Raw genomic sequence first — 12103 nt, 5'->3', positions numbered from 1 at the left:
TCTTTATAGATGTAAACTACCCTAGAACGTTCTAGGAAAAACCTTAATATTTATTATACACATGGCTTAGCTGGAATGGAAATAATGATGGATGCGCAGCTATATATGTATGTAGCTAGCTAAGCCGTAAATGGTAGAGACATATCAAGTCAAAGAGATTGATGATGATGATAACTAATTTTGTGTCAGATTGCTAACCATATCTCACCTAAATTTCCACAGAGAGAAAAAGTGAACCAATGCACTTTATCACTTTCGTTCTTATCATTTTGAATTTTTGGGCATCATCAATTCTTTCAAGAAACCTGCTACACATTCTCATAAATTTCCAAGACAATCAACATTCACAAAGATGACGAGGCGAGAAGGATTACTAGAGCTGCCTCTGTTAACATTGCTAACTTTTTATTTTATTACTAGAGCTGCCTCTGTTAATTTCACAATAGTCGCCTGTAGGATTTTGAGCCACAAGAGAAGACATTAATTTAGATTATTTTCGGCATATATAAAGCCTAAATCGCAGCTTATGCATCTTTCATTTTTCTAAATCTAGCTAGCAAATGAAGTAAATCTTGTTTGAGAATTATTATTCCCAGTTCATTTTACACACAGTACTGTTTGGTCGTAAAAGCAAACAGATCAGAAGCTAATTTAAAAATATATACATATACTCTGCATGGTGTTTAATAAAATATGTCATTAACCCCTAGATATCATATGCACGCAAAAGAATCAACTTCTTCTTCATAGATTACGTATTTACAGATATGGCATGCGGAAAAAATTAGTTTATCTCACTCTTACTCTTCATATATATATGACTGGAAGTGTTGCAGCCCTGCGCGCTGGTCCCTATGTGGCTCCGCCACTACCGTTAGTGTTGGCCCATACCTAGCTCTGACCCTATGACACAGTTCTGTTCAATGTTCTTTGATAACACAGTTCGGTTATCTGAGCGTACAACAACATGAATCTATTTTCAAATATTTAGAAGAAAATCAGTTCTCATATTTCACACGAGAGAACTTGAATTCCCCTCACAGTATAATAGGTGGGAAGAGAGGCGATTTACCGCTAAGGCATGTTGAGCCGCCGTTTCTGTATTTAATTAATCTGCTACGTGCTTTCCTCACGGTGTGATCAATGGTCAACACGGATTAGTAATATATATGATTACATATATTCAAACTCTGCATCATCAGCTTGAATTTAATCCTTCATTTAAGAAGAACTGTAAAGCATTCGCTTCCTTTTTCCTGCATATTGAATTTTGGGGGAGTGCAGTGTTGAACACGGCAGCATACACAGACGTACAGATAAACAAATAAATAAATTAATGTGTCCAAAAAAAGTAGGCACCGTCTTTTATTGACATATGAATGTGATTGGAAATTGCCTAAAAGAAAGAAATTTATCGATGCCTTTGTAGTTTGTTTCTTTATATTTATTCCCATCTTGACTTTATACTTGCCCTTGGCTTTTTTCTTTGCTTTGCAATTTTTGGGGCTCTTCATCCACTTGGCGCGGACAGAAACGGATATAAATAAAATAAAATAATGCATGCATATTGTCCTAGGTTTTTATATACATATATATAAACGTGCGTGCATATATTTATATATATATATATATATATCAAGAAACGTAATCATTGTGTTAATAATTAAATTTTTACTAATTAAACATGTTATGAAGCTAATTAAGCTGAGACATGCTTTTGAATTTGACAGGCATTTTTAGAACTCACCAATCGCCATTTTACTTTTTTTTGCATCAATTATTGACAAGCTCCTTTTCTTGACTTGTTCTCTTTTACTCACAACACAAGCATCCTTTTAATTTTTAATTTTTCTTGTCAATTTATATCGCTCTCCCAATTAAAAGACAAATCAAATACGAATTTCTTTAATTTGTGCCCTACGTCGATTTCTAAATACAGCACACTGAGGACTACAAAACAAATGACATAATTAAAAGCATGACTTAATATTGTTAATCATTCCATTCATAGAATGCAATTCAATTCTTGTTTAATTTACTACTATACAGATCTTGAAGAGAATACATTATGCGAAAATTATTAAAAACCACTATACAGATATTGAAGAGTATACATTATGGGAAAATTATCAAAAACCCCTTATTTTAACGTTGAAATTAATCATTTCTTCTATCTTATTTCAAAATTTATTAAAAGAACTCATGTCATCGAACACATTCAATTAGCTCTCATTTTAATTTGTCTTTTTTTAAAAAAAAAATGTTTTACTCATAGAATTAATCAAACTTATGATTAAATGTATTTCTTCGCGCTCGAGCCATTGACCTTTTGTTTTCATGACAAAAATGAGGCCAAAACAAGGAAAAAAAAATTCTTTTTTGAATAAAAATAAAAACATGTTTGAAATGAAAAACTTTACTCATACAAAAGTCTATGGTCTTAGACCAAACATGTGTTAGTTTATGTGCTTTGAACCTACATTATTTTCATATTTATTCAAAGGCAAGCCTACCCTTTATCTTGTGATGCTGAGATAAGCTTTTTTCAGATTCTCTCTTGAACCCTAAAGCAAGAATGAGAAATTCTCAGAGAACTGGAGTAAGGCAATACAACAAGTCTGAGCTTCCACGTCTGCGATGGACGCCGGAGCTTCATAAACACTTTTCTCAAGCAGTTGAACGCCTTGGTGGTAAATATAGTAAGTTAATCATTTGATGATCAATTGTTTGATCGATCTGTACCTACTTGTAATAATGAAATAACTAAAGAACGAGAAGTGATTCTGGGAAGCTAAACAACATGTAAAGAGCTTTTATTTAGAAGCACTTTTATATGATTTATGTTACTTGTTAGCTACGCATGCAGATTCATGCAGTAACCCTAAATCTATATGATTGCTTTTTCATGGACTAATTTTATGCTGCGGATTTGCAGAAGCATCACCAAAGCGAATTCTGCATATGATGAATGTTAAGGGACTGAAGCTTTCTCATATCAAAAGTCATCTTCAGGTAAATTAAGTTTCAGAATCTACATAATTAACACAAGAAAAAAAAATTGATTGATTTAAGATAAAACCATTTCATCAACTTCTTTTATTTTGTTTTATTTATTTATTTTTGCTCTAGACAATGTAAACATTTCTTCGTTATAATGTTATTATTATTTTTTATGTCTTGATTAGGGACAGAAAATGATAAAGATTCATATATATTCTTCATCAAAATAATAAAATCTATGTTCATCTGAAAAGCCAGCTTCAGTCAATGTTCATCTCAAAAGCCAGCTTCAGTCAAGAACCAGCTAAAATATTAATTATAGGATAGACTTTATCTAAAGGTGTCATGTGATGTTTTAAAGGTAGAGCTACAAATTGTGTGCTAATAAACAAAAGCTAAAACCTAGTGAAGATAAAATAATTAACAGTGACTTGCATTAATTAGTTTGAAAAAAGGATCATCAGTTGTGAAGGATTAATTTGGCACCTTGTTGCGCATTAATTAGTTTGAAAAAAGGATCATCAGTTGTGAAGGATTAATTTGGCACCTTGTTGCAAGTAATGGTTTAGTACCCACCATATTTTGATTTTATATGTATATGATATTATCCTAATCATTTGTGTTTATAATAATTTGATGAAAGATGATAGAAATGGTAATTAACTTATGATCAATAAAACATCTTTTCAAAAGAGTAGTACAAGCCAGGGATATACCATGTAGGATTAATTAAGTGTACATATATGAGTATATAGGGTCTGGTATATTCCCTTCATAGTTATAATCAACCAAACTAGGTGGTGATGAATTAAACTAATTGATCAAATGTATTTTGGTTAATTATATGCATTTAAACAATATAAATTGGAAATCACCCAATAAATCATTTATATTTTATTGGTAATAAATGTGGATAAGAGTTCAAGTCCCTGATTTGCTTTGTGAGAAAAGATTCTTTTTTAATTATTTACATATGTGTTGAACTAGCTATGATATAGGTATTTTGTTGAACTAGCTATGACGTAGGTATTTTCGTATAGTTTAATACCTTAAAAAAATGCAAAAAAGAAAGAAAGAAAGAAACTGGATGATATATAAATAATCATTGGGTCACATGTCTATCCATTCAATTCTCCGATCTCCAGGGACCTGATAATAAACAACTAAACAAGAAATGGGGATTATTCACTTAAAATGATGACATGCATGACAATTTGACTTTGTTTGATAATATTAGGTAATAAAGGCCAGGGTTTCCTGAAAACAGATAATATTATCAATGAAAATTATTATTCTCAACCAACAAGTGCGTAGATCAACTGAAATGAGACTATTATATTTTAACTAAGGTTCTCGATTTGAGACTTGAGAATACAATTGCGTTAAAATATTTGTTAGGACAGCTTTACCACCCTAATGATCCTACCCGACTTAAATCTAAATTAGTTAGAACCCAATCTAATTTTCGAATACCAAATAGTTTAATAAAAAAAATATTATTCTCGTGCAATGCATGCCACAGAAAAGAACAAACAAATAAAAATAATAAAGCGGCCGCAAAGAGATGATGCAGTGTCTTGCTTACAGTGCATATTAATTAAAATTCCCAAATAGATAGATATTGCGGAATATTCACTATATATATAAAATTGATTATTTACTGGATGATTTTTATATTTTTTACATGAGTTTAATGTTTGCTTAATTACTAGATGTACAGAAACTTGAAGAATCATAATGGCGATATCACCTTAACCATGAAGAACTTGCAGATGCAAAGAGCACAATGTAACAATCATGGAGTATTGTCCATTTGCTCCCCTCAGGCTCATAGGTGCACATAATTATTGATCATATTCTATTTTCTGGTCATTTTTAATTTTCTTTTTTCTCTGGCCTTTTATAACATTAACTCATGTTTAAATCACAATCTCTCTCTCTCTCACACACACATATTATATTTTGCAGGCCAGTGGAAAATGAATACACAGCAGATTGGGAATATGAGAGGAGTAATTATGTCAAACATCAAGTCTTCTCTGAGGAAAGCAGTGGGCTTATACACGCAAAACTAGCTGCTGGTGAAGATGAGCACCAGGTAACATTCTCTTGCATGTGCTTATTAATATTGATAAAGATAAGACAAATAATTGAACATATCATGAGCCTTTGAATTTTTTTTTTCAATTTTTTTAGTTCTTTTATGTTATTCTTGATTCATATACTACCTCAAACCCTCGTGACCTTGTTGATTATAGACAAAACATAAATATATTTTCTTGTTGGGTGTTAATTTACGAATCTGTCCTTTACTAGATAACATGGAGTGAAGCACAATTGTTTTTTTAGTTGCCTTGCATCATACTTCTGTTTACCCTCAAATTAAATGTACATCCCCCTTGGTCATTGGGTTACAAGTTCAGTGATAAGCTGGTGGATGCTTTTAGTCTCAGTAATATTGATGGCACCAGTTCAAGACTCTATAGGGGTCTTTCCGGTGATAGATCCAGAAAAAATAATTTATTCTGGAGGTTAAATTGCATAAGAAAAATAATGTAAAAATTAAAATTTTTCGAGTTTATAAGATTATGAAGGTTATTTTAAAAGATTTAGCGAGTTAAATTAAATAATAGTAAAACCAGCTATATGAGTTACTGTAAACTTTTATAATTCCTAAAGTTAAATTTTATGGGTTTATGAGCTTAAGAGAATTATTATAGATTTAATATGGGTTATTTTACTAGATATAATGGGGTCTAATTAAAAATTCAAGTAATTTATGACCTAATCTTGGTAAACTACTGTGAATGTGTGTTCTAAAGTTTTAGTAGATCACAGATTGGATATATTTATAGATTGTGACCATTCAAAAATAAAAAATACATCCCCTTAACTTAATTTAGAACCTTAACCTCTTACTTCCACTGCAATTAGCCAGCCAATGGTTATATTCTTTGGGATAAAAGACAACCAAAATTTAGTTCAAAACAGTTTCTTACAAGAGCTCAAACTTATAGTGTTTATTGAGTCTTGAGGCTCAAATATGCAACCCAAAGACATCTTTTTGGTGAGTAAACATACCTTATTTATCAACTCAAGAATCCCTTTTCCTATCTAACACAGTCCTATTCCACTGCCAAAATCTGCTTTAATATCACTAACTCAAAGTTAGGAGTCGGATTTCCAACCTAAAAAAATTATTTGGTGTAACACAATCTTATCTATTAACTCAAAAATCTCCCTTGCCTTTAGGAGTTTGCCCGAGTGGGTTTTTAAATATTTTTTTCCCCATTTTTGCTGACTACCCTTATTCAAATCTTATCGAACATAAAAACTAAAAAATTAGTTTGGGTTTTGCTTATCCATATCTTAAAAAAAAAAGAGAAGTTGGTACGTATTTTATTTTAATATTTTTGATTTGTGATATAATTTTGATGCCTGGGCTAATCTTACCATCTAAAAGTTGTTCCGTACTTTAGTGACAAGACTTTCAACAATACTATCTTAAATTTGCATTGAAGGATTCACAAACAAGCATACAGCAAGGTAAAATGTCTACAGAAGAAGTTGGTGGCTTAAATGAAAATTGCGAGCTCTCACTATCCTTCACTACGACTCCTTCAATGATGATGAATCTGATGACAAAAGATGAAGAAGAAAGAGAATCATGGCCTTTAACTGACGGCTCATTAGATGACAATTTTGCTAGCAATAATACTCAAGAGTTTCAATCTCTTGGGACGAGTGATGAGCTAAACTTGGATCTTACCATATAATCAACCTTAATTAAATTAATTAGACTTAGAAATCGGAGATTTAGATTGTCATAATTTTTTTTTAATCCTCATATGCTTATTGCAAATATTATGTACGATCCCAATTTGTTATGTAGATATAACGTAGAAATATGATTGTATCCTTTCTTTTATAGTATGTATAATTGCAGTATCCCGGTGCCTTTTCCAAGCTCATTATTTTAGGATGTTACTTCTTGATGAGCTATTTTATACTGATATTTATTTGCATACATAATAAGAGCATTTTTGTTTTCTTGATTTAATGATTAGGGTGCAACTGATGCTGATGTTGTAGAGTAAATGGGGACTTTCAATAGTTTGGGGGGAGAGAGAGAGAGAGAGAATCTCCATTGAGAAAAGGAAAATGGAAAATGCTTGGAGTAGAGAAAGATGAGAGAAATAAAGAAGAAAAAGAAAGAGAAAGAGTGGGTGGATAAAGAGAGAGAAGACAAATTTCTCTCATATTTCTCTGCACCAAGCACTACTCAAAATGAAAAAGGTTCAAATGAAGTGATGAAATGCACTTTACCCAGTAAGCATGTCAAAAATTTATGACTGGAACAAGAAAACCTGCCAGTCAATCACAATCCTCTCCATCTTATATTCCATTTCCGAAAGATGTATACATCCCGCTACTTTCTTTCACTTGATTTATGTTTAAACTTTACATGAAACCATACCCGAACATATTCACATTGAAATAAATAACACAATTACACATGTACGTGATGATTCGCTGAATAGAGGGCGCTATTTAATACTCAACTGAATATCCGATATATCCTTCAGCCTCTCTTTTGCAATGCAATGCCGCGCGCTCTCTAATTTCACTAATCTATGCATGTCCTTCACTGCTGCTTTGCTAATGTCTTCACTAATCCCTTGACAATCTTTGAAAACCACACTGCATTCATGATAAATAAAACTACTGGAACACTGAATACCAATATCTGCACACAGGTGCGACACTGCTTAACCTGGTCAATTACAAAACAATTAGATGCTTTTGCTGCCCCAAAAAAAAAAAAAAATCAGAAATTATCTTGAGATCTGAAGGATAACATGATATTTTGACTGCATATTAAATGACAAAAGTTCTCTTCTAGCATGTTGATCTTAGGTTGAACTTTAACACTAGCATTGATGTTGGCTGAGAGATGATGTCTCTCTCAAGGTAATTACTCTGCCTAAGGCACAAGTTTAATTAATGAGTCGGTCTAACTTGGCCAAATTGATAACAATACACCTAAAAGGACAAAACCTGCAATCTATATTACAGATCACAATTAGGACAAACAGAGAGTAAAGGTATAAGCACAGAATTGAGAATGAAAACAGATCTTTTTGGACTGGATAGCTTTCTAACAAACAATTCAGTGGTGGTTTGAATTATTTTCACCTCATTTGTTTCCTTTTCACCAATTATAAGATGTAATTCACAGTAGCATTAGTACAGAGATATTACCGTCATTCTAGTGTTATTTTATTTGCATGACAATGTCAACATAGAATTAGCCTACAGTAACATATAAGCATATGAGACCTTTCAGTGTATGATGTCATGAACTGAAGCAGTGGCCAGGCCAATATGCCACTAAAAAGGAAAGAAATCTCTTTGCTAGTGAAACAATATAAAAGAAAGCATGTCAAACAGTGGGGGTGGGTTTGAAACCCTTTGGCTTATAAGTGTAGATGTATCACTGCCTAGATTTAAATTCACAATCCCTTCACTTGTGAATGGGATGGAAAATGCATTGTCCATTGTGAAACTTATAGCAAACATTATTAATTGAAATGACTAAAAGTCCAAAATGCCCATAACATGAAACAGTGGGCCGGCCACTCTGTCCTAGTTAGAGTGCAAAATAAGTAGCAACCAAATTTAACAATGACAGCTTCAAGATCTTTTATGAATATTTGATATGCTGCTAGTCAACTTTACACACATTCTTGATATTTGTAAGAAAAAATGTTGTGGGTACTACTATTACCTGATCAACGTGCAAGTAGATGTGGTAAAAAATGTACATGAAGAAAAGTATTCTGACAACCTGCACATGACACAATATTTTAATAAAATGTATTTAACAATGGCGTTATGATATATATCATAGCAAGACTGAACTTCATAAGTCATTTAGAAAGAACAAGAATAAGGAAATAAATTCAAAAATATTTTGAAAGATCGACTGATTTCACCTACCAGCCAAGCCAAGAACATCAAAATTCCATTGATGAGATAGGCTCTGGACCTCTTCATTCCTGCTTTGTCGAGATACCTAAAAAACCGGCATATTCATTAGACAGAAGATAAAATTGTAGAGGTGCAGAAACAGCTGATTGATTGATGGGAAATTACCATCTCAAATTGATCCCCGGGGTGGTAGTCTCAGAGATAAGCACCATGTATGTATAAAACTGCGCCTCCCCAGTCAACATAGCGCAAGCAGTTGCTGCTATTGATAGTAGATGATGAATCACCTGAAAGATTGATGGCATCCCCATTTGGCAGACCAATTTCAAGTTAATTTAGTTGAGATTATTGTGCTACCTTCCCCTCCTCGACTCACTCTTCCCATTTAAAGGGAAAAAGATTGAAAGAGAGACATTTTGGCTTGAGTATATTCAGATCCAAAAGAAGAAGCAACTTACATATTCCATTCCACCAAGGACGGGATAAAACCAGATTATCATTCCAAGGTCCGCAAGAAAGTAACCAACAGAAACCTGTCAAAATTACACTTGGGCATTATGACTAAAACTTGTCAACTAGATAGAATATGCTAGGATGTAATATAGATGACGTGAGCAATTTTATTTTATTTTATTTTTTAATTTCCTACTTTTTTCCAGGCGATATTCAGCAGGCATGACACAGATAGTATCTGAAGATCACTTTGCAGCAACTTATAAGTGACAGCACATTTCTGTTGCTTTTCCTTCATCTTCTCACTTTTTTTAAAGCACAGAAATCCCTTTGTAAGTGGATGCATTTGAACTGAGAACTCGTTGCAGACCCACAATTTTAGTAGTCAAGCCTGTTGAATATAATAGGTCCTAGTTTGGTGACCCAAGGGGATATAAAATCTCTGACCTCTTGGGCAGAGCACAAAGGTCACAACATTTAACCAATGCCTTGGTGTTCCGCCTTGCCATATAAGAACAATAGTGCTCCAAAGGAAAACATTATGCAACGTGATCTTAATTACTAAGACAGATATAAACAGACAATATGCCATGTGGTTGGTATATCTAACAGTGAATTTATCATTGGGCTGCATGCTGATTCAAAAATTAATTCCAGCATCTATCTTCTTTTGCTTCTATAATACTTTCTAACTTAAGAATGGATGCCAAATATATAATCACTGAACAAATCTACTCAGTAACTCCCACTGGAATGAATTCTTCAGCCACAACTCAAGGAGTGTTGCAGAAAGAAAGACACAAACAAAAGCCATCTTCCACAGACAACCCCCAGAACCTAATTGAAAAGAAAAAAATTTATCATCCTTCAGAAAATTTCCCTTGCAAAAAGTTTCCCTTGAATAGGAAATATTTAGGATTCTATCGAAAGAAGCCATAATCATGCACCCCTCGACAACCTATTTCCACTCATTTCTAATCATATTACTAAGTAAAATGGGATCACAAGGAATGAAAAGGAGAGTATTATGACTTTTCCTTTTTATCAACACCTACTGGAAAGAAAATAGATGTGGATTCCTTATTTACCTGATACTGAAATCATGTATTAGAATATCTAGATAAACCATGACTGGCACGTCTGACACCACGAAGAAAATTGACCTTAGATTTAAGAAACAAGCTAGAAGAAATTAGCCAGCTGTTACATTGATGGCTAAAATAATTTCAAAATGTTATTTATCCTATATATATTCTCAGGACAAGATAACAGAGGGGAATTCCAGAACATAAAACCTGGTAAAATTTGTAAATTAAGTAAAAACTAACAGGAAATCGTGAACTCACCCCCAACGTGAATGTAGACAGAAAAGAGCTACGGAATGTAATAAGGCTAGCAAGTTGGTTGTCCAAAAAGAGATCCGACCAAAACACGAAGTACAATGACATAGCTGTAATAAAAATGGCATGGACGGTTGATATGGCCCTGCATAAGTTGTCAATTTAAGAGAAATGATTAAACTTTACCGATTGAAAAAGAAATGTCAATTGAACTAAATGAAAATATTCAATCACCTGTTACTCCACTCAACCCGCTGTATGTTGGAGAAACTGGAATAACTTTTAAAGTGAACCGCACTAATCAATTGGGCAAGATCATACACCTGAAAAGGAAAAAAAGGGTATAAAAATTTATAACTAATTAAATAAAAACTATGCATTCAAAATATTTTCTAGTAAATACCACCATGCAGTAACGATGAAAAACATACCATCTTGCAAGCAAAAATGCTACCAACAATTGAAGTGTACGGGATAAATGGATCTGCTAATATATATTCCTTCAGCAATGACTCCGCCTGGCTCTGGTAAGATTTCACTTCCATGGTAGTGCCTACCGAATATACAGAAGCTTCCTTGGACAATAGGTACCAGAATAGGCTCCTTTGTTCTAGTGCTGCGATATTATGTTTTTTTCCTTTCACCTATAAAATGCAAAAAGGGGCATTTCAAACAAAAAAAAAAAAGCCAGAAAAACAATAATCTTTTAAATAAAGGAAGTACATGTTAATACAAGTTAACGTCTGTATGATGTATCTCACAAAACCATCATTCATAATCAATGCCATATGTTAGTCAGAGACTATCTTACAAACCCACCATGAAGATGGCAGCTGAATGTAACAATCAAGTGAATACATGGCCAAACAAGTTTAACGGGTGTCTAAAATTCACGATAAAAGAATAACAAAACCGGTGATCAAAGCAATTCAAGGCCAAAAATACATACATATATACATACAACAGAGAACAGAGTAGAACCGAACGGAACCAATAATATCAAACTGAAACAAAACCAGAAACAGAACTGAAACAGAGTGTTTCATAAAAAAAATACAGCAAAAAAGAAAAGAAAAAGAAAAGAAAAGAAGAATATGTGAATGAATTACAAAAATACAAGAATGATACATGCAAAGTCTAGTTTTGGGTATGTATGTACCTGAAACAGAGAAAAATTATGTCACCGGAAGTTGCGCGAAGGTTGAAATAAAAACAATTTGATGTTTCGCTATCGTTTTGGCCCTGCGTTACATACCAGTAAAAATTTGGATTTTTTTTCCCTATTTTTAATATTTTAATGTTAATTATTAGTATTATAA

General features: G+C 32.9%; 2 protein-coding genes and 1 long non-coding RNA gene across 3 annotated transcripts; 1 reads left to right on the top strand and 2 right to left on the bottom strand.

Moving 5' to 3' along the window:
• Positions 1–561: 561 nt before the first annotated feature.
• On the bottom strand, positions 562–1400 carry LOC112099236. The gene is made up of 2 exons (XR_002906040.1): positions 1073–1400; positions 562–973 (listed from the first exon to the last, which is right to left on the bottom strand). It is a non-coding gene; the product is annotated as an uncharacterized LOC112099236 (long non-coding RNA).
• A 1120-nt stretch (positions 1401–2520) lies between these two features.
• Positions 2521–6961, top strand: LOC18045532. Its single transcript, XM_006437050.2, has 5 exons — positions 2521–2699; positions 2936–3012; positions 4713–4834; positions 4969–5098; positions 6522–6961. The coding sequence occupies exons 1-5, from the start codon at positions 2576–2578 to the stop codon at positions 6774–6776; spliced, it is 708 nt and encodes a 235-aa protein (XP_006437113.2). The 5' UTR covers positions 2521–2575; the 3' UTR covers positions 6777–6961.
• A 332-nt stretch (positions 6962–7293) lies between these two features.
• LOC18045531 (transmembrane protein 56) lies at positions 7294–12054 on the bottom strand. Its single transcript, XM_006437049.2, has 9 exons — positions 11944–12054; positions 11216–11428; positions 11019–11107; positions 10791–10929; positions 9450–9524; positions 9157–9278; positions 9001–9076; positions 8789–8848; positions 7294–7774 (listed from the first exon to the last, which is right to left on the bottom strand). The coding sequence occupies exons 2-9, from the start codon at positions 11327–11329 to the stop codon at positions 7646–7648; spliced, it is 804 nt and encodes a 267-aa protein (XP_006437112.1). The 5' UTR covers positions 11330–11428; positions 11944–12054; the 3' UTR covers positions 7294–7645.
• Between the last annotated feature and the right edge of the window lie 49 nt (positions 12055–12103).

This window comes from Citrus clementina, unplaced genomic scaffold, assembly GCF_000493195.1.
Source record: "Citrus clementina cultivar Clemenules unplaced genomic scaffold, Citrus_clementina_v1.0 scaffold_4, whole genome shotgun sequence".
In the NCBI taxonomy this organism is placed as follows: domain Eukaryota; kingdom Viridiplantae; phylum Streptophyta; class Magnoliopsida; order Sapindales; family Rutaceae; genus Citrus; species Citrus x clementina.
This window is presented reverse-complemented; position numbering and strand designations above follow the sequence as displayed.